The sequence below is a fragment of the Amborella trichopoda genome, chromosome 10 (assembly GCF_054954075.1).
Source record: "Amborella trichopoda isolate Santa Cruz 75 chromosome 10, AtrichopodaSantaCruz75HAP2 v2.0, whole genome shotgun sequence".
NCBI classification, from domain to species: Eukaryota; Viridiplantae; Streptophyta; class Magnoliopsida; order Amborellales; family Amborellaceae; genus Amborella; species Amborella trichopoda.
Window position 1 is genome coordinate 26,395,667 of NC_142345.1, and position 22,878 is coordinate 26,418,544.

Below are 22,878 nucleotides of genomic sequence, written 5' to 3' on the forward strand. Positions count from 1 at the left end.
CCACTATGGAGTGTAAAGAGTTGGAACTGATACACTATATAGTTGTTTATGTTTTTCATTAACTTTTCACCAATGTTCGAAAAGTTGTCTGCTCTATCGCTTAGGCATTCTTAATGTGGACACTATTAGGCAGCCATAACTAGGCGCCCGGACGGTCGAAAAGGCACGAAAAGGCAGCTGCTTAGGCGGCATGCACGAGTTTGGTGGAAAAAGTTTTCGGGAGGGAGCAAAAAATGTCATTTTACCCCCTTAAAAGGGGGGATAAGGGTTTGGGGGGCTATTCTTGCCCCCAAAAACAATTTTAGTGAACTTCAGAGTGAGAAACAACTTGAAACAAATCTAGATTTGAAGATTTTTTGAGAGACCGAAATTTTTTGGAAATCCTTGAATGGTCACGATATTGAAAGATATTCATCCCCAATCTTTTTGAGGCTTATAGGGATTGTAAAAGAGGAAATTTGGGATTCCAAACATTTCGGTTTGGCTCGAAATTGAGTCCATTCAAGAAGGTTGGTATATTTCAATAGTTTTCACGAGGTTTTTTATTTTTTGCCCTTATTGTCTAATGATATTGTTTTCTATTTGGATTTTTTCTTTGATACTTTGTGATATATATTTGATATGTTGTTGTCTATTTGGATTATTATTATTTTATTAATTAGTTTAATAATTTCTTAATTCTTAATTGCTTATTAAATATTTGCATGTGTAATGTGTTTTCTCGATGTGTGATTCATAAAGCATAATTATTTTATTAGTTACTTTAATATTTGCTTAATGCGTATTAAATAATTGCATGTGTGATATTCTTTTTTGAATGTGTTATATCATTGCAATTTTGATATGTATACTTTACTTAGATTTATTTTTTGGCTTCATAAGAACCCAATTTATTAAAGGGTCAGAGTCACTTCCTATTGTTAATTTTTTAGATGACCATTTCTAATTCTTTCAAGTTTGACCTTGGCTTTTTGTTTAGTTTTCAGGCTTAGGTGTTAAGCTTGACCTTATTTCAATTACAATCTAAAGTTGTAAATGTTTAGGTTTGATCTGTGCTTCCGGCATTTTAACAATATATTATATACAAAACTTACTTATTAAATAATAAAACATATAATTTTATATTTAGTAAAATGGGGGGAGGTTTGGGGGATCCAAATTTTTTAAAAAAAAGAAAAGAAAAAAACACTAGCCGCCTTTGGGTTTGGACGCCCGCCTAAGCACCTGCCTTAGGGCCTAAGCAGCCCCCCACCGCCAACCAGGTCGTGGTTGCCACCTAGGCACTGGGCACGCTAGGTCAAACCAGGCTGCCTACTGTTTTTTGAAACCTTTTTTTTTTTTGAGAGAAGGTGAACATTGTATTACTGATGAGTGATGTTTACATGGATGTGAGAGTCCGAACTCACCCGCTAGGGGTGACTTGGTAAAAAAATGCGTTAGTTTATCATGTACAAAAAAGGGGCTTATAGAGACCGCCCGATTACAAAGATTTAAAAAATTTGGAGTTAGAGGTCATTTTTCGATCATTATTTGTTATTTGCAATTCTCGTTGAGGTGGTTTGATAACAATATGGTGATGGGACAAATAAAGGGTATTCTGATCAAGTAGTCTAGTATGTTGATATGTTCATAATAACAAGAAGGTACAATACTGCCTCTCAAAATAGATCTTGATATCATCTCAATTCTGATAGAAATCCTTTCCACAGCTTTGGTTCCTATCAATGTTCAAAAAGGCGAATGCGGCCGCTTAGGCGGCCAGGGGTCTGAACCGCCTAGGTGCCAAGGCGAGCGCCCAGATACCTAGGTGACCCTAAGGGAAGGGGGTGGGTAGGGGCCATATGTTGTTTTGTGTGTGTGTTTTGTCAATGTGTGTGCATGTGTGTAGTGTGTGTATGTGCATGCACAAATTCTTAAAGATCATCTTCCTTTTTTCTTTTTCTTTTTTTTCCTTTTGGATCCGAATTTGTGAGAGAGGTCTCAAGCACTTGGAGGATATGTCGAGAGAGAGAGAGAGAGAGAGAGAGAGAGAGAGAGAGAGAGAGAGTCTGTGAGAGAGAGGGACCTCACGCCGAACACTTGGAGGTCATTTTCTTATTTTTCTTCTTCTTACATGTAAAGAGGGAGCATATGGGTCCATGTGTATCTACTTGTGTGTGAGTGAGGCCTCGCATTGAACACTTGGAGTCCATATTTTCTTCTTTTCATATGTCGAGAGAGCACATGGACCCGAGAGAGAGAGAGAGAGAGAGAGAGAGAGAGAGAGAGAGAGAGAGAGAGAGAACATAAATACTAGGCTTCAATTTTTTTTGGTAGATTTGAATTTTTTTTTTTTTAAAGGGATGGCACTAGGCCGAATTTTCGTTCACTGGTTCCTGTATACAAAACCATTAACCTCTCAACTCCCATTGCCTTTAGAAGTTTTACAAAAAGCATGTAGAATAGGTTTTGAGAGGGAAATATTATATTGCTGTTGGATAGATTAGAGGGAAAATTTATATCATATCACTTAGTTTTGAGAGAGGAAATTTGTATTGAGAAAAGAAGAAAACAAAAGATGCATCCAAAACTAATATTGCCATGAAAGGATGCAATTAAAAAGAAAGGTTGGCTTAGATGGTTATATATTGAAAAAAATTGGAATACGTCTTTATTTGTGTTTGTAATTTTTAAAGTCTACTAACATCATAGTACAAAATTATATGAACAGTTATTTTTAATTATTAAAAATTGAAATTTCCAATATGTAAACACTAATATCCTTTATAAACCACTACGAAGTTCGTCCACACTGGATATGGGTTTGGAGCAAGTTTACAGGGACATGGATATGAGAATTTGTCTGACACAAATTCGAAGAATCTGATTCACCTACATATGTTTTCCCAAGTTCAGTGTTTATATATATATTTATATATAAAATTAATCACCAACCTTTTAATAATAAATTTAACTAAGACGTGTGTCCAAATTAAAGATCCATGTGTCTAAATCATTAGAAATGTGCACCACAGATGTGTTTACAAAATAGACACATGTTTTACAATTGGGATACACATGTTTTATGAAAAGGATACGTGTGTGGCGTATTCCCAGTTTGTGGACTGGCTTGCCATTTCTGCAAATCCAAAACATGAAAATTTCGAGAGGTATCTTGACAAATATTTCACATGTCTGTATATGTGGACACACATGTCTAGTGGGGACACACGTGTTATTACATAGTTATGGACTGGTATTATTATATGACCATGTGTTATGTTATTGCATGGCTTAGAATATACAACAAAAATTTAAGTTGTTATTCTGTAACAAGATATAACAATTTGAATTTTGTTGTTATTTCGTGTTACACTGTTGATTTAGTAGATGTTTGGTCTTTGATAAAAATTATTAAAGTTTTTGCTGATACTTTGCTAGATGCCGTAGGTTTTCATTGAGAATTGGGTCCTTTTTTTAGCTTCTCATCCTAAAATTGTGTTATAGGATACTCGTTACGTTACCTACATCAGGAAAGGGTTGAAAAAAGGCTGGAGTCAATAGAGGAAGCAGTGAGTGTCTTTCTTATCTCATGCCTTTTGTTTTAGGACATGCACTTTCCTATTTGAGTATGTTTTAACATTTAGCCCTTGCTTGTTTTTTGGAGTTGTGTTCAGGTTTGTTCTTATTAGAAAATAATTTCTGTGCCTCTGTATGCATTTTCTTACATTTTTAAAGGACATTTCCGTGCCATGTCACTTTGAACTCTTGTCCCAATAGAAGAAATATATTGGCACTCGGTGGTTGGTCACACACAAATATCGACGGGCATAAGCTACAAAGGATTCTAAAGGCTTGTTATTGCATTGAAGACAAACAATTTTTTTTCATTTTATGTTTTTAGCTAGATGCTCACATAACTTAAATATTGGTAAAAGAAAAACAAATGGCATCTCATTTTTTCTATAACGTTCAAACATATTTAAATGAGAGAAAATAGTTGGAAAGGAATTGAAAAAACCCATCCTTCTATTTGAAGGAATGGACTACAAGATAATATCATAATAATTGTTACAAAGACTGCACTGGACCGGACCAGCTGTTGTACCAGTTTGGTCAGGTACCGGGCCTAATCACTGTCTAGTCCATGTCAAAAACCAAAAAGTTGCCTAGAGAAAAATGTTGTTTTGGTGTTGGATATGTAGGGATGGCTGAAAGGTTTTTGTATTTTATTCAATATTTTGCATTTATATTCTATTTTTTCAAGACCAGCCCATAAGGTTGGGGAAATGGTTAGAATGCACCAGCACTATAACCGATTTGACAACAAGGCCTAAACAATATTGATCATAGGAAATGATTAGATTTCCTTCTAATACAAAAATTACTTTTGCAACACTATGATCCCAAGTCCTTTGAGATAAAAGGATGTAGCTTCCCTATATGTAGATGTAATTATATACACTGACAACTTTAGCTCTTGCCCCCAACATTATTGTTTAAGGTCTGTAAGCAAAATTTTGCTGGTGATACCGGGTGATAATCTTTGGTCATATCTTTGTTTATATTGTTATTGACCTTCTTGTAAGAGAAGATGTATGGATGTGATTCAACCACCAGCCGTGGTGCATTCATTGATAAAAGCTTACTCCAACTCAAAATAATTTGTTTGCTGATGGAAGACTGGATTGGAAGTGATCTGTGTATGGCATTGGAGTTGCCATCTCATTATTGAATAGATGAGAGATAGATCATAGATTAATTGCCATTTGTAAGGAAAACATTTTAACAAATCGTCTCATTACATATATGTGATATTCTTGACATCCATCTTGGTATTTGAATTTGGAGACTGTCCTTTTTGTATCTCTTTTGAAACTTGTGGGATAATACTATGAAGAGAAAAGAATCTGTGGTAGGTCATCATTTGTTTGGGCAAGTAGCCTTATTCACATCTGTTTTGGAAGCTCTAATGATGGCTGTATACAATAGTCTATGCCTAGTGTTCCTTGTAAATAAGATGATACAATGTTTCTTAGGCAAATGTGGCTATTGACTACGTCATATATGTGTGGCTATTGCAACTAAATATTTATGCATGCTTTCTATGGTGTGGCAGCTACTGAAATTAATGGAGTACTGGCAAAATATTGATTTGGATTCAAATAGGTTTCCTCATGCGCTGTGTAGGTTTGGCTTCAGTAAATGTCTCTAATTATGGAAATAGGTTCTCGGGCGCTCTTATATCACATGTGCTAGAATACTACATTTTCTTTTTCATTAAAGAATACTAATTCATTGTTGCAATAAATTTAAAGCTGACTGACTTGGTTATCTGGAGCTGTAGCTGGACCTTTAAGTTTTACATGGAATTATTTCTGAATTTTCCAGAGCAGCAGGAGGCATCTTTCTTGTAAGCATATGAAAATTTCTCAAGTGTCAGGCTTTCACTTTCACTGGAGTTAGTCTCATTGTATAAGCATCTTCATGCAAGTACAAAGAAGAAATTTATTTTTCACTTCCTTTTGAATTAGTGAAGATTGTCTTAGTGCCAGCATTGCTCTTGAGGCACTGGTTGATAACTTTCTATGCAGGCAAATCTTCTACATCAATCGTTTACTCCTTAGCTTAATCTTGAGCCATTAAGAATTTGTAGCAATCAAAAGAAAAAAAGGATAATGAATGGTTGTATAAACTTAATAGACTTCTAGCTTAGTTGTGTAGGTCCCAATTCCAAATAAATGGAATTTATAGAATCTAATGTTCTAAAATGCGGGATACACTCCTGATGTGGCTGGGACCCGATGCGGCTCGATGCACTCCCGATGCATGCGCATCACCTTATCCCAACTATGTGGGATCAGCTACACGAATTTTGTTCCGCCGTTCTGCTCTTACAAGGGCCATAGCTTCAGTCAGAATACAAGTCACCATTTTTGTTCTCACAGTCAGAATACAAGTCACTGTTTTTGTTCTCACTAGTTCCATCCATGTTCTTTGGGCCTTCCCCATTTAGATCCTTCCACTTGAGCTAAATCGCCCCTCCTAACGGGTGTTGTATTAGGTTTATGTTTCACATGGCCAGCTCACCTAAGTCTACTTTCCCTCATCGTATCGAGTATTCAAGCCACCCCTAAGTTTCCTCAGATGTATTCATTTTGAATCTATCATTTCTTGTCTTGGCACTCATCCATCTCAATATCCTCATCTTAGCTATACTCATCCTATGGATATGTTGTTTCTTGACCGCCCAACATTCTGTACCATAAAGCATGGCTGGTTTTACAACCTTCCTATAGAATTTCCCCTTTAGTTTCATTGGGTATATGGCGATCACATAAAACTCCGGATACACATCTTCACTTTGCCTATGCATCTCTGATTCCATGCGTGATATCTTCTGCAATCTCTCCATTCTCCTGGATTATCGACCCAAACTATCGACCTAATGCATAGTTGACCAAAAAAGTAATGAATGCCCGAGACTTTTTGATAGACCTTCCATCACACATGATGATGATGGTCACCTCATACTTTTCCCGCCCTTTTTTTCTCAAAATTTTCGCAGCTTCATTTACAGCAACTTCTTCAAAAGAGAATCTTGAAGCTCATGTAATGAAGGGGCCTTGAGTCCTCGTCCCCAACCTTGAAACTATCGAGGCTTACAGTATTGAAAGGTATACCAGCCACATAGTTGATTTTCCTCTAGTATTTTTACCACCAATATTTATAACCTTCACCCTGGTAACCGCCCAATGCTATTTCCCACTTCTAATGCATCTTCTTCATCATCTTCGTCATCATCAAGTAATTGAATTTTCTCCAATAATTTTTTTGTCGCATTTTCTTTTCTTTTTGTTTTTTAGGCTATCCATGTATTCACTAATCTCCGTTTTGATCTCATCGGTTGCTTGTTGGCATGCTCTAACATTTTCACTAATAATGGCTAGTTGTTTTTTTCGCTAGAAAGTATCTCCCATATAAGTACTTCCACATACATTACAAAATAACACAATTTTGATCTTTTGGATTTTTGAGTTGGAATATTTCCAAGTGAGATCCTTATTGCTTGAAGATGATGAAGACATTGCCCAAGAAAGAGTAGTAGGAAGTGAAAATTTACCAAATAATCCAAAGAAATCAAAAATTTCTTCTCGGCCCTTGAAAACCCTTGATTAGTTGGTGAATCCAATTCCAAACACCTTAAAAATAGGGCTGCAAGTTCTATAAGGCCTAGGCTTTATGAAAACAAAGTAAAGCCTCACCCCGAATCCTCGTCCAGGAAGCACTTCGGACGTTAGCAGTTTCTATGATGACTCTAAAATCAATTTCCAATACTGACTACTAAATTTGAAGCTAAAAAATTGTATAGATTTTGCGGATCCGTGAACACTTATTTTTAGGGCGAAATGGATGGTCTCGATAATGTGTTACAATATGCACTTTTTGTAGGGTTTGAATTCCTATTTTATTTCAAGACCATAATGGTCAAGACCGAGATGATCGATTTGAAAACTTCCAGATGCCAGATCTGCAAATTTCAGTGAGTTTTATGATAAGGCTTTACTTATTTTGATAAGGCTGCACTGCCCTATCAAAACACTTTCCTTAAAATAATGCCCGAGGTAATCTCAATGGATAACCCAAATAATCTTTAACTCTTTTCTTGAAAACTTTGGATTTAAGAAAATCGCAAGAGAATTGTTATTCTTATTATTATTTTGTGGGTTTTTGATCATCAAAGAGCTACCAAAAGTGATTCTAATGAGGTTTTGGATGGGTTAGTACCCCCAAACTCTTTTCCCCTCTATTCCCCGGGGTTCATGGGGAGAATTTCATTTTTGCCCCCACTCGTGGGCCAACTGTTCACCCATAAATTAACAAAAACTAAAGATGAAAAAAAGAAAAACAATAAATAAATTATCTTTTTCTTTTGTTTTTTCATTTAGCAATATAAGTTTTACTATATTATTAACTTATATAATTTGTATTGTTATTAATTATTTTCTATTTTTATATTTTTGGTTATATTATTTTAATATAATTAATTTTATTTTTAATTACAAAAGTACATATACTATTCACTTTAAGTAAAAAATTAAAAAAAAATAGAGAATATGAAAATATAAAAATGTCATATGATTCATAAAATAAAATTATAATGAACATGTATCTATTGCAATCAAAACTATTCATAGTGTTTGGATTATTTATTTTTCCTCTTTTTATGATAGTAATTTTTTTTTTTTTTAAATTTTATTTAAAATTTTAAAAAAAGTACAGATAGAAAATGAAAGAAATAGAAGAAGAAAAACATAAATGAATAAAGCATATCGGAAGAGTTTTCTTTTTTTTTGCAATTACTAATTATAGTGATACTATAATTTTTAATTTTTTTATTTCTAATGCGCCTTGATTTTGAGGCAGTTATTTCTACAAATAATTTCAATTATGTTAGTACCTTTGTAATTTGTATTTATGATTAATTATAATTATTTTTTCCCTATTTTTTGCATTTACATGTATATTATTCATTAATATAAATTAAATAATTTTTACAAAAAATATAAAAAAGTTCTTTAAAATTGAAAACAAATGGCGTTGATGATTTTAAATATATGAAAGAAATTTACATTAGAGAGAGAGAGGAGAGCTAATATAGAAACGTGGGAGAGATGGAGAGAAGATGAGGTGTCATCGCACAACTAAAGGAGTTCTGTTCCGCTCTCCCTTCTCCTGCTTTCCCCCTCCCCTCCCCTCCCCTCCCCCTTCCACCTTCCTCTCCTCCTTTTGGCCTCCATCCGCCTTCTTACCGCTTAGACCTATACCTTCGTCTGCCTCCTCTCTCCGTTTGGACTCCGCCCTTGTAGGCACTTTTCATCCCCTCATAAACGATCTCCGTGGCATTGAGAGGTGGGCTTAGTTTGTATGGCACGACCTCGACCTCTCTTGTTGTTCCTTCTCGAACAAACAGAGTTCTGTTCTTCGTTTCTTCATCTGACAGCCTGGCTTGTGCCTCCCGCTTCCCTTCGGTTGGTTCAAAGGAGTGTCCCTTTCCTTAACTCACTGGTCTCCCACCCTGGACATTGCTCCCCCTCTTCATGTCTGGCTTCGAATAAACGGGATTCCCCTCCATGCTTGGCATCTGGATTCCTTCTTGGCTATCGGATCCCTGTGCAACAAGGTTATCACCACCAATTGGCAGTCCTGTGAATATCTACCCCTAGGAGGTATTACATTGTTGCTTGAGGTGATCGACACTTCGATGATCCCCTCATCTCTACGGACTTGCATTGCTGGCGACATGTTTCACTTATCTCTCTCCTGGCAATTGGCTTCTCCTGCGGCCTTGCGGGCATCTTCTTGCCCCAGATCCTTGCCTAAGGATGGTTGGACCACTGTCACCTGCAAGAGGCCTCGCGCCAAACCTCTCACCCTTGGGCGCTCTTTGCTAGTGGGCCTCTGGCGGACTTCCCAGCCCTTCAGGCTCGGGGATGCTCCACTGCTTTTGCCACCTGCTCCGCCTTCGCGGGGAGACGCCACTGTGGCTCCGCCTGCTCAGCCTTCCACCCTGACGAAACATCGGCCCTACCAGATCCTTCGGCGGCGGCCGTCAACCCCAGTATGTTATCATACCATCCATCTTCGGCTGACATAGGCTTGCCACCTGGACTTGACATGTTGCGCTGCCCTGCCCCCACTGTTAAGCTTCTCGCTCCTACCCCCACCCATGCGACGGCGATGACAGACCCTCTCTCTGTAGCCCTCCTCCCTTCTCCTCTTTGTCTGCAGTTCCTGAGGCTCTTACTTCACTTGTCACCCTGACGCCGCTGTGTGCCCCCTATCATCCATGCGCTCCTCCCCCTCTCTTGGTTCCCCTCTCTATCATACACCTACCTGAAGTTTTTTCTCCTACCCCCTGCAACCTTTCTCTCCCTTTCTCCCCCCTCCTCTCCTCTCTTTGTTCTCCCCCAAGCCTTGCTCCCTTGAGCCGCGTGCCCCTATCTGCCATGCGGCCTCCAGCCCTGCCCTCGTCCCGACACCTAAACCCCCCATCCTCGGGATCCCCCCCACTCGTTCCTCTTCCCACCTCTTGCCCTTTCTCCCTCCCCTCTCTTCCCCTCTTGCTCCCCTTACCTCTCCTTCGCCTCAACCCCCATTTATTGCTACCGCCTCTCTCCCCGTCATTTCCCCGTCCCCATCGGTCGCCTCCCAGTCGACAGACCCATCATTTCCTTATCTTCCCGAGACCTCCCTTCCTTCTTCGCCTTCTCCTCCCCCCCGCCAACCACAATGGCCTCTCGTCTCCCTCCTCTTCTGCCCCCTTGACTTCCTTGTGGCCCTATTCCCCCTCTTAGCCTCGCCTATGTCCACCTCTTGCTATCATGCTGCGACGCTCTCATTCCCGTCGGTGGAGATCCTCTTGTCATCTGCCCTCCCCTTCCTTGCCTCTATCGCCCCGCTTTCTTTCTCCCTCCCTTGACCCCCCTCTTCAATCCCTTCCATTGGCCCCTCTGATTTCCTCCTCTCCTTTTCTTGTTTCCCCATTTGGCCTCCTTTTCCCTTACCCTCCACCACCATGTCCCCTTCCCCCTTGGCCCCTTCTTTGGCCATTCCATCGCTGGCTTCTTCCTTGGTCACACCCCCACCACCCCAGCTTTTTCTTCCTCCCCCCCCCCCTCTTGCTCCCATCCCCTCTCCCCCCTCTCCGTCTGCTCCTCTTCCTAGCTTGGAGCCTCTGCCTGGATGTAAAAGCCTTCTTCCGATTTAGTGTAGAATCGAAGTTCAAGGTACACAAGAAGGGCTCCAAGGAGCTCGACAATCTTTCCTGCGATATCAACTACGACTCTCATAGGTCAAGGGGGGAGACCTCAAAGGCTACCCCCGACCCTTGTGCCTCTCCACCTCCTCACCGTCAGTCTAGGAGGGCGCGGTCGCTGCCAGGAAGATGAAACTCCTTGTTTGGAATGTCCGAGGACTTGGTACCCCTTTCAAAAACCGAGCCGTTTGGAACTACTGCTCCAAACTTCTCCCAGACATTTTGGCTATGGTTGAGACCAAAATGCCTGAACCCTCCCTCGGTCAGGTGAGGAGGGTATAGGGTCGCAGACCTTGCCAATGGGTCGCGATTCCTGCCATAGGAGCTTTTGGGGGCATCTAGATAGTTTGGGACCCTTCCTGCTACTCCCTCTTCGACTCCTGTCGTGCTTCGCTCTCAGTCAATATTTCCCTCAGTCGCTCTTCGAATGGGTTCCCTGGAAGTTCACTACGGTCTACGGTCCCAACGTTGACCAATCAGCTTTGTGGGAATAGCTGGACGGTGCCGCTTCCCTCGCCCCATCTCCGTGGTGCCTGGGTAGAGACTTCAACATCACCCATTGGTCCCAAGTGCGTAGCACCTCCTCCCGGGTCTTGCCTGCCATGTTGAGGTTCGCTGATTTTATCAGCCGACACAAGCTCCTGGACATCCCCTTGCAGGGGCTGATGTTCACCTGGTCCAACACTTACTCCAAATCCAGACTTGATAGATTCCTGTGGTCGCAGGACTGGGACACCTCGTTCTCTGGTTCGATCTCTTAAGCTCTCCCCTGTACCACTTCCGACCATAAACCCATCTTTCTGAATACCCACCCCGTCCTCAGAGGGCCTAGCCCCTTCATGTTCAAGTTGCTATGGGCGGAGGAACCTAACTTTAACGACTACCTCTCCTCATGGTGGTCCTCTTTCTCTCCCGTGACTTTTGGATGGGCAGGTTTCAAACTGCAAAAGAAACTCTCCCTCCTTAAATCCTCCCTCAATTCATGGAGAACCACTCTACCTGGAAACTTCCAAACTCTCAAATCTTCCATTATCTCCACCATTAGAGACTTGGATCTCGCCGAGGACTCGTCCCCTCTCTTCGGGTGAAGCCGCTTCAAGGCCCTAGTAAAAACCCTATCTTTCGGCCATCCTTAAAAAAGAAGAATTGTATTGGACACAAAGATCCCGTGTTAAGTGGCTCAAGAGTGGTGACCTCAACACGGGTTATTTCCATAAAATCGCCAATTTTAGGAGGGAGAACTCCATCCTCATGATCTCTCACCAGGGGGTCACTTTTGATGTACCATCAGCCATCAACTCTACCATCTTGAGCTACTTCCAACATCTTTTCAGAGCACCCCATGGACCAGCACCTTAGCTGAATGACCTCTTTTGCCTCTCTCACTGCCTCTCAAGCGGCCCGGCTTGACTGGCTGTTTGAGGAAACTGAGATCCTGCGGGCTATTAGAGGCCTAGGCCAAGACTAGGCCCCTGGCCCCGATGGTTTCCCAGTGGCCAACTTCAACAGATTTTGGAACACTTTTCGCACCAACTTTCTTGCCTTCTTCTCAGAGTTCTACGAGAGGGGTGTTATTCACAAGGGTATGAATGCCACTTTTCATGGCCCTCATACCCAAGATTGAAGGAGCCACAAAACTTAAGGACTTCCCATTAGCTTGATCAATAGCTCCTACAAGGTTCTTGCAACCCGCCTGAAACACGTCCTTAGTTCCATCATCTCTCCCAACCAGTCCGCGTTCGTGAAAGACAGATAGATCCTAGAGGGGCTTTAATAGCCCACAAGTATATTCACTCTAGGACGATCGTGAAAACCATGGAACTGATCTTAAACTAGACTGGGAAAGGGCCTACGATCATGTCGATTGGGACCTCCTCGAAGAAACTAAGAGAAGAATGGGCTTCGGAGCCCGTTGGAGAAAATGGATCCGGGCATGTGTAAGGGGCCCCTATTTCTCCATGCTAATCAACGGCTCCCCCCAAGGGTTCTTCCAATCCCACAGGGGCCTTAGGCAAGGAGACCCCTTATCTCCATTCCTCTTCACCATCGCAGGCGAGGTCTTCAGTAGAATGATCGACAAGCTCTATGAATCGGGGTGGGTCTTTGGTTTTGCTCGGGCCTCAAGGCCTGACCGTCACGCACCTCCAACACGCTGACGATACTCTCTTGTTCTGCGTTGTGTGTCCTATTCAAGCCAATAAAGTGCTTTTGATCTTGCACATCTTCTACTTTGCTACGGGCTTCAACGTTAACTTCCACAAATCCAAGATGGTAGGAATCTCGTTGGCCCTAGAGACCCCTCAATCATTTATTGATGATTGGGGCTGCGATATCGATTCCCTCCCCTCGACCTACCTCGGTCTGTCACTTTGCTATGGCAAGCCACGTTAGTTGCAATAGAGCCAAGTCATAGATAGGGTGGAAAAAAAGTTGGCCTTCTGAAAAGGGAGATTCCTATCTCCTGCAGGTCGTCTCACCCTTATTAAAGCGGTCCTCTCGGGGAAACCCATCTACCTCATGTCCCTGTTCCATCTCTCGACCTCAGTCCGCACGAGACTCGAGCAACTCATGAGGAATTTTCTCTGGTCTGGAGATGGTTCCTCCAAAAATTTCATCTTCTTTCCTGGAAGAAGGTTTGCCTTCCCATATCGCTGGGGCTTGAGGATTCGTAGCCGTAAATTAACCAACCTCGCTCTCCTTTGCAAATGGTGGTGGAAACTCACCTCTCAAGGCGACCATTTGTGGCATCGCATCCTCTTCTCAAAATACCGCCTCTCCTCATCCCCTTTGGCTATACCTGAGAGACTCCAACAGCAGGCTTTTAGCTTATGGAAATCCATATTCCATGCCCTACCTATCTTTAAGAATCACATCAGTTTCTACCTTAGGGAGGTTCGGTTCTGGGTAGACCCTTGGATTTCCCCTTCTCCTCTCTCAACCTTTTACTCCCGCCTCTTTCACTTGGCCCAAAACCCTTCGGCCTCTATCCAAGTACTCTTCCCATTCAAGAATGGTTCCAGGTCCTAGGGCCCAGACTTCTGTCTCTCCCTTCGTCAGTGATTCAAAAAGCAGACCGCCTAGTGCCTAGGAGGTCAGAAGACCTGGGTGCATCGCCCAGGCCTAGGCGGCCAATCTGAACGGTCGATCCCTGGGCGGCCGCCTAGGCGATACGGAACCCGCCTAGGCGGGTGCCCAGCCTTGGGCGTCCTGCGCCCCGCCCAGGGGCGGAAAAATCATTTGGTGAGGGCATTTTTCATCCTTTTTTCTTTGTTTTCAAGGGCCAAAAATTAGGATTTTAGGTTCATTTGAAACCTAAAACTTGTTGGAGCCAAATTTAGAGAGAGAAAGGCCCCAAAAAACTAGATTGTGGTGAATTTTTTAGGATCGAAGGGTTACTTAAAGTTAACAAAAATTGATCAAAACATCACTCATTGGTATTATATTTACTTTTTGATGTTTTGCAAAGTTATTAGAGGGTTTTTAGAAGATTTTGAGTATTTAGAAGCATCTTTGAGGTGGAATTTTGAAGATTGAGCAATCAACTGAGCCGCCCAGGTTCTGGAGAATGCCAGAATCCTTATTTGGATTAAACTGGACCGCCCAGGTTTTGGGCGCTTGCCTAAGCACTCGGCGGCTTGGACCCCCAGGTCGCCCAGGACCCGCCTAGCACTTTTTGAAACTATACCCTCCGTGACTCTGAGGTCCCAGCGTTCTAAGAGCTCTCCTCTCTCATCGCTTCGTGCCCCTCCTTCCCCTGTGGAGAAGATTGTCTTATCTGGTTTGCCTCCACCTCTGGTCTATTCTCTGTCAATTCCCTCTTTTGGTCTCTCTTCAGGGCCTCTTCGGGCTTTTTGCCTAGCCACCCTTCCATCCCCAGAGCGTGGAATAGCTTCATCCCTCCCAGGATGCAATTCTTCTCTTGGCTCGCACTCTGGGGAAGGGTCCTCACCGTCGACTAGATCCAAGTGAGAGGTCTCCAGATCTTGAACCGGTGCGTCATGTGTGTTGAGGTAGAGGAAAACAACAGCCATCTCTTTCTCCATTGCCCAATTGCAAAAATCATTTGGAGCCACAACTCGGCTCCCTTCAACTGGTCTTGGCTGACGCCTCAAATGTTCCCCACCTGGCCTCCCTACGCCACTAAATGTTCCCCACCTAGTCTCCCTTTCAGCTTTTCTTCCCTGACCTTGAGTTGGTGCACTCCTCTGGAGAGCCGCCCTAGGGGCCTCCCTAGCGACAATCTGGAAGGAACGCAATAGAAGAATCTTTCAGGGAGAAAGGTCACCGCTCCACAAAATCATAAACTCGATCAGGGGCCTGGTCACTTTCTGAGCAACCAATCGCCACCTCTTCAAACTTATCCCCACCTTGGCCTTCATGTCACACTGGGACCACATCCTCACTTATAGGCCGAGAAGACTGCCCCGCTCGGCACTCTGGTGACCACTCGAACGAGGTAGTATTAAACTCAACTTCGACGGTTCGTCGTTGGGTAACCTTGGCCTGGCGGGGATCGGAGGAATATTTGGAAACTCCAACGGTTTCACCCTCCTGTTCTACTCCCAATTCATTGGGATAGCTGACCCCACTGAGGCTGAACCCAAAGCCCTTCTCAAAGGACTAAAACGTTATGACCCTTCCTGGGGTCAACCCCTCTCCATCGAGGGAGACTCCAAGAATATCATCTCATGGGCTTCTAGCGCAGCCCAACCCCCATAGAGACTTTGGCATGTTTTTGACGAGATACTTGACATATGCAGGGATATATGAGTCTCATTCAAACATATTTGGAGGAAAGCCAACCAGGTCGCTGATGATCTAGCCAAGCGGGGAGCATCCTTTGGACTATCCTCGACCTAATAGACTAATACACACCTCTAGTTGTTACGGGGCGGAGGACTTTTGGCACCTACTTTACTAGGCGCCTTGAGGCCTCGATAGTTTGGTTTTCTCTTTTTCTTCTTTTGGTTCTCTCTTTTTGGCCCCTACTGCGCTAGGTGGCGTTTTCTTTCTCTTTTTCGCTTTCTCGTTTTGGTCACCTCTCGGTGACTTTTTGTATCTCTCTTTTTCATCAATACAATGTTAACTGTATCAAAAAGAAGAAGAAGAAGATGACCTCTCCAAGTGTTTGATGCGAGCGCTCTCCTTCTCTACATAACAAGAAGAATAGGAAGAATATGGCCACATAGTGTTCGATGTCACAAACGCATGAAATTCTGTGCTCGCTCTCTCTCTCTCTCTCTCTCGGCAGCCGAGCTGGCCAAATCCACCTTTTGGAACACTTATACGTGCAATTGCCAATTTTTCTTCGAAGAAAATCCTCAATGGATGTATTCTTGAAATGAGTGCCATATCCATGTCACACGCTTCAAAAAAGCATGTAAAATTTTGAAAAAATCTTATGTTGAAGCGGTGCCATCTTGGCATCAAAGGCATGAGGGAAAAGACCATTGTATACTTCCTTCTATATGTCTATCGAACTTCGATGATCTTATTATTGCAGGATTTTGTGGCTTTATTATGCATTTTTATTGACTTCATAAAATGTCTTAGGTATGTGATGCATTTTGGTATACTGTTGTGACACAATCTTGAATTATTGAGCTTTGTGTTTAGGATGCATGATTTTTCTCATTTTAGCCAGGGAAAATGTGCAAGGGGAACTAGGGCCTTTTACTTAGCTGCGAAGTTCATGTTTGCACTATGTCGGAGTTGCAGTGTTATTCCATATCATTACCGTACATTGTTTCATGGCATATATGGGCCTGGACATCCCATTCTCGTGGCACTATATGATTCTTTACAGGCTTGGTTCTTATTTAGTTGACATGATGAGTTCACTTTTATTTTTCTTTAACCATCAATTGAGTTTATTTTTTATGGTTTTAACTTCTTAATCAGCTTTCAATTGTGTTTGTAATCCTACTTACTACCTTGCAAATCAATCCCCATGGGACAGAAGTTTCTTGCAATTTTAGCTTTAATCTGTTCCTGATCAATTGTTAGCTGAGAAGAATTTGCTAACTGGGAGTAGTTGAGATAGTCACTTATTTCCCATTTTATTTTTCATTTCCATCAATTTGTTCTTGATATCTGATTTTTTATTTTACTGTAATTTACTTTCGTTGTGCAAGCAGATGAAAAACAATCACCATGTTGAGAATGACGAGATCAAGAAAATCGTCAATTCAGGAAATGTCAGCCTCCCTTCTTGTGTGGCCACTGCAGGGACCGCTTTAATTATTGGGTCAGTTCTCAAACTTGAATCATTAAATTGCATCTCATAAATCCTGGTAAATATTGTTTCAAATGTGCTACCTTAACAGCGCCATTTCTTTTTTTTGGATTTCTTGAGTTTGATGCTTTAACTGGACTTCAGAGGAAAAAGCAGGCTGTTTTTTGTGTTTTTTAACTGTCAGAGCACCATTGAGAAAATAACAAAATAGTTGTTAGTATAACACATTCCTCAAAGCATTATTTGGCCAAGTTTGATTATACTTATCACTAGAAATGTGATTATAATATGTTGGAGCAGGCATGGAATTTTTAAAGATATAAATTTTCTTTGGGAATCGCCACAAGAATGTTTAGTTTTCAGTGTGGAACATTAGCCGTGTACAGTGCTGTTCCAATGAGCGTTTAAGGTGATGCATGAGTATTCAATTTCTCAGTTCTATACTTAAATGCTGAAACACTATTTATACATTGTCAAATGCAACTTTTGGAAAATGGCCTAGAGATTGGGATCTGTTTTCATCCAAAAAAGAAAAGGGTATGGGGGAAAACGAGATTGGGACCTGCTCAATTTCGATCACGTTGTCCCTAATGGGACTTAAACAAAAGGAATATGGTAAGCGGCAATTGAGTTTGGATTCGTGAAATCCTTTAGTGACTTGAGGGAGTCCCTAGTTTTACTGAGTTTGTGTAAGACTTTGCTGTGTCTTAGAAATTAGTCTATAGAAACCAAGTGTTCCTTAAAATTTCCTCAAGATAAACATAAAAGCTAGAATCAAAATTGTTACAGTTAATTACATATTATGATAGTAGTAGTTGGTGGTTCTTTTCCTATGACATTAATGATATCTCCTGTGCTCATTTGTTCTAGAAGGAGAAAGCTTGGGGAAGGGGGGTTTGCGTTGAAGGTCATCAACTAAGTTTGGTGTAGCTTGGGAAATACTTTTCATGCTTCCTGCTGAACATGTATAGAAGACATCAATTAGTCAAGTTTTTGTGGGGGCCTGGGTGGTGACAATGCACTGGATACTAGAAAGTCGCAAAAACTAGTGTTTATCAGGGTGAGAATGCTCAGGATACAAAAAGTCACCTAAACTGGTACTTATCAGCTGTGAGAATGCCAAGGACACATAAGACTCACAAAAATTTGGCTGTGTTCATCGACGGTGAAACAATGGAAATCTTTTGAAATTTGGCGTAAGTAGACATTAGCAGTGACAATCGTTTGGCCAGATATTCTTGGTGGTGAAAATAACCTGCCCCGATAGTCTACCCATCCTTGTAAGGGGGCTTGCGAAAATTGATATGAATGATAATTGATGTAAAGGGAAGCAGGTCTGAACCTCCTAACTCAAAGAGGAAGAGAGATATGGAGGTTATAACCATACTTAGCAAATCGGGGAATAATATATCGGCAAACTAGGAATCGGGGTTGGGTCAAGACAATTGAAGCTGGGTTTCCATAGCATGAGGTCTCAAGTTTCATTCCTATGTAACCTTGACAAAATAAATAAATAAATAAAAATATCGGCAAACTAAAACATTGGTAATAAATCAGTTGTATTTTAAAAAGTCGGAGGAAAAAGTCGGGTCAAATATAGGGATAACCCAAAAATAAGGTAAGTTATAGAATCGTGAATATTTCGGACTCGGCTCAAAAAAACGGAGTGAAAGATGGGATATGTAAAAATGGCACAATATATGATTATGATTTGCAGTTATTGTATAGATACATTGAAGCTATTGAACAAGAATTTTATGGCCTTACCTGGTGTCACTACAGTAGTACTAGATATTTTTTTGTTGAAACTCTCAATAAAGCCAACAACAATGCTTACTCTGTAAAATAAAACACAAACATCTAAGTATGTAAAATAGTGATCCATTCAAAATGCTATGTTATATACACCAATGAAATAAAAAATAAAAATAAAAACATGAAATTAATCAAACTTCTCTACGCATAAAGAAAGCAACAACATGCTTAAGCAAATTCAAATGCCACATTGAATTCCTAGCTGCCTAAATCCTTAGTATCATTGCATCTCTCTCTCTCTCGCTCTTTTACAAAAATAAAAAGATTTCTCATTGAGTTACTCTTCTTCGAACTCTACCTATTATTGTGAGATATAGGATTATTTTGATATCTTAGTTTTTGAGGAATATATTGCTTGTATTTTTCATACATTTTTTAACGGAACTTATTGGTGAAATTTTTGATGGAATTTTTTGTTGAATCAAGATTCTTAATTTACTCCCACTATTAATGTGCTTATCTTTAAACCAAAATTTAATAATGTTAAGTTAATGAAGAAATAAATTTATAGGGAAAAAGTATTTTTGAAAAAAAATAAAATATGAATTTATATCGGTTCCATTAAAAAAGTTCAAGTTTTTGAAGATCGTTTGAAAAACTTGGAGTTCTTAACGGATTTCGAAAAATCGAAGATTTTTTGAAAAAATTGTGTTTTAAACGGAGACTTTCTAACTATGGTTATAACTCCCACTCTACACAAAATGAGGACAGGAAGGCCAATTGACCCCACTCTCCCTTTATAGGCATGAAGCCCTCTGTCACCGACACTTGGCACGCCACAGAGGGTTCTGAAAGGTAGTGATGTAGTTATAACTCTTCCAAAGCGCTCCTAAGAGGGGAACAGTGATAAATCTAGAGGGAAGTCAACACAAAAGATTAGAGAGAGACCAAGCAAGAAGGTCGGAGGGAGGTAGGGAGGGAGGAAGAGGAGGAGGGGGGGTGGTCCATAAGAGTACATTGTAAAGGACAGTCCATGTGGCATTTCTTAATTTTTGTCAGGTCTATACAATTCTTCTTTGCTTTGGAAACTCAGGGTTTGCCCCTGTGGATGTAATTAACAGACCATCAATTGTTACACCGGAGGGCTATTCCCAAAACATCAACATAACCCGCATGTGGAGAATTGGGTACTGTTTGTTTATTTACTTTTCACACACAAAATTTGAGACTTTCGGTTTGTTGGTGACCATCGTGTGAGAGGGTCATTTAACAAAACCATAAAGTTCTAAACAAAAGGCCTCATAGCTTTTTAGCACTTGTAAGAAACAAAGGAAGCTAGAAGACAATGACTGGAGATTTTTACTTTGATTAGTAATTGCTTGTGTCCTGGACTGAGTTACCACGGGATGAGTCTGTGATGTCCTACAAGAAACATGTAGAAATCGCCTGGATGGTACTTGCGGATAAATGTTAACCGTGTTTCGACAGTTCAGATGTTGCCTGATAAAACTGTATGTCTATGTTCATTACATAGTCTGTACTTGTCCAAGCTGCATATCACATAAATAGCATAATATGGCAGAAACAAATGCTTGAGTCTCAGTACGATAGATATCATGTCTACCAATAGATTTTAGTTCAGTGCACATCATGCAGACTAGCCAACATATATGTGTACATATTTATTTGTGTATAGAAAAGTAACTGGTGGCCTCAGGTTTCCATATTTTTAATTGGGGACTCAAAAATCTGTGAATCCATCCTCTTGACCCCCAAGATGAAGATTCTGAAATTTAAAAAAGGATTTGGACTAGTCAGGTTTGCAGTGAACCGCCTAATTAGTGTAGGAGCCCAAAAAGGGCTAAAAAATGCAAAATGCAAAATGATAAAAGAAAAAAAAAGAGTTTAAAAGCTGAAAGTAATAAACAACATTAGAAGTTTATATATATATATATATATATATATATATATATATATATATATATAGAGAGAGAGAGAGAGAGAGAGAGAGAGAGAGAGAGAGAGAAGTGGGAGTATGGGAAACAATTGATTTATATCAAAAAAAAAAAAGGAATTATGGAAAAATAAAAAAATAGTGCATATTATAAGAAAAACTCATAGATCATTATAATAAGGGTGAGGTTTGTATAGAGCCTAGGCTTCAAACAATCAAATTAGAGTCTACCTTCAAATAGTGTCAAAAAATGTGGTTTCAATATTGGAAATCTTTGTGATAGCCTTAAAATATAGTTTCATATTTATTTATGAAGTTTAAAGCTTCAAAAATAGTGTAGATCGACATATCTATGAAAACTTGAAAATCTTGAAAATTAGCGATACAAAAATGCGTTATAAAATATACTATTTCTAAAACTTGCAATCCATTCTTTTTTCATGTCCATGCATCTTGATGGCAAGATGATAAATTTGAAGATATTTGGGCATCCAAACAACCTCTTCTAGTGAAATTTTGGAGGTAGGCTCAAATTTGATTGTTTAGAGCCTCGACTCTATATAAACTTTTCCCTTATAATAAACATAAACATTATATAGAAACATGTTTTTGTGTCATTAATTATTATTAGTAAAAAAATTTTATTTTTAACTTGGCCTCAGCAGAGTTATGAGGCTGAGTTACTTGGCCGAGTTTTTAAACAATGGTTATTATCTGTGACTTTGTGTGTGCGCGCATGGGTGTGTGGATGTTTGTACTTAGGCATCCATACTTACATACACCATATAACACGAACACAAGCTCACCAACTTATAAAGTGTTTTTGTTAACGTCCTCCCAAATCTTTGAACACTAATTGACCTGTTCTCTACTTTAAAATCACTTCCAATTAAGTTCTTCATCAATATGCAAGGGGCAATCATAAGAATACTCTATTTCATGAGGCTGATTTTGATGGGCTGTGCATGAAGTGTCCTATGATGGTTATAATGTAGCTCTGTTTTTGGACAACCAAAACATGCATAGCCCCACAGGGTATTGTTTTAACCTGGCCACTTTTTTTTTCTGAGATGTACTTCAGTGATTTTTACGAGTTCACTGTTTAGAAAGTACGTCACAATGCCATATAGATATGATTTTGTTGTGTGGGGTTGTGAAGTTTTTTTCTCCACCAAGATTTTAAATTTAAATCATTTTCATTTCGGTGAAGTTTCCCACTTGTTGGGCAAAACCAACAATACAATGGAAAAGCATGGTCAATTGTTACCGGCTACGTCGCATTTATTGTGTTGACATCAGCATTGATGAGAGACATTAATGTGCAACTAGCACAACATATTTGGTGTGCAAACGATATGAAAAGGAAAAATACATATGCGAAATATATTTTATTTCACTAATTATCATTAGAGCCTTTTTCCAACTATTTGGGGTCGGCTGTATGAATCCTAGTTTGCCATTCTGCTCTATCAAGGGCCATAATCTCAGTGAAGTCATAAATCCTTATATCTTTTCTCACTACTTCTAACTATATCCTCTTGGACCTGTTTCTTGTCCTTTTTTAGCCTTCCACTTGAACTAACTTCCACTTCCTGATAGGTGTCGTATTTTTTTTTTCATTTTACTGATCAAAAAAAAAAAACAAAATGCCAATTTTCCAACGCATAATGCTTTGCATCTAGTAATAAAATAGTTTTCAACTAGAAAAACTCTGTGCCAACTAGATGCCGTTTTTATCCAGAAATGCTTTGCTCAACCACTAGATGTGTTTTACAAATGAAAAACTCCTGAGGATCCCAAACTTTTGGTTGTATATTACTTTTTCTGTAGTTTGACCTATAAAAGGCGACTTTCTGATGTGATAATACTGAGGTTTTTGACTTGGTGACTTGATTCTTTTTTCTTTTTAGAAACTAAGCGTCAGATATGTTAAAAACTTTTCTTAGTTTTCCTGTGTTAACTTTTTTAACCTAAGTTTCAGAAAAAACTTTTTAAACTCGGCGAGCTGACTCCGTTTTGGCAGTGACTGAGTTGGCTCAAAAGGGTAAAATATGCATGTTTGACATTTGTGGGGCCATTATTTCTCTTATCCACTATGCATGGTAAAGAATGTCTCACTCTCATACATTACATGGA

General features: G+C 40.2%; 1 protein-coding gene across 5 annotated transcripts in view; it reads left to right on the plus strand.

Annotated features, from left to right (window-relative positions):
* LOC18424864 (triacylglycerol lipase-like protein) overlaps window positions 1–22,878 on the plus strand; it is a 31,184-nt gene that overhangs the window by 7,870 nt on the left and 436 nt on the right. The window contains exons 3-5 of one of the 5 annotated variants that reach the window (XM_020661815.2): window positions 3,487–3,551; window positions 16,936–17,045; window positions 19,592–20,275. In XM_020661815.2, the coding sequence (XP_020517474.1) occupies window positions 3,487–3,551; window positions 16,936–17,045; window positions 19,592–19,640 (224 nt within the window). In that variant the 3' untranslated portion in view covers window positions 19,641–20,275. Of the gene's footprint in view, window positions 1–3,486; window positions 3,552–16,935; window positions 17,046–17,903; window positions 20,276–22,878 lie in introns of those variants that run through there. The other 4 variants (XM_020661816.2, XM_011630867.3, XM_088849814.1 and 1 more) reach the window with 4 other exon arrangements.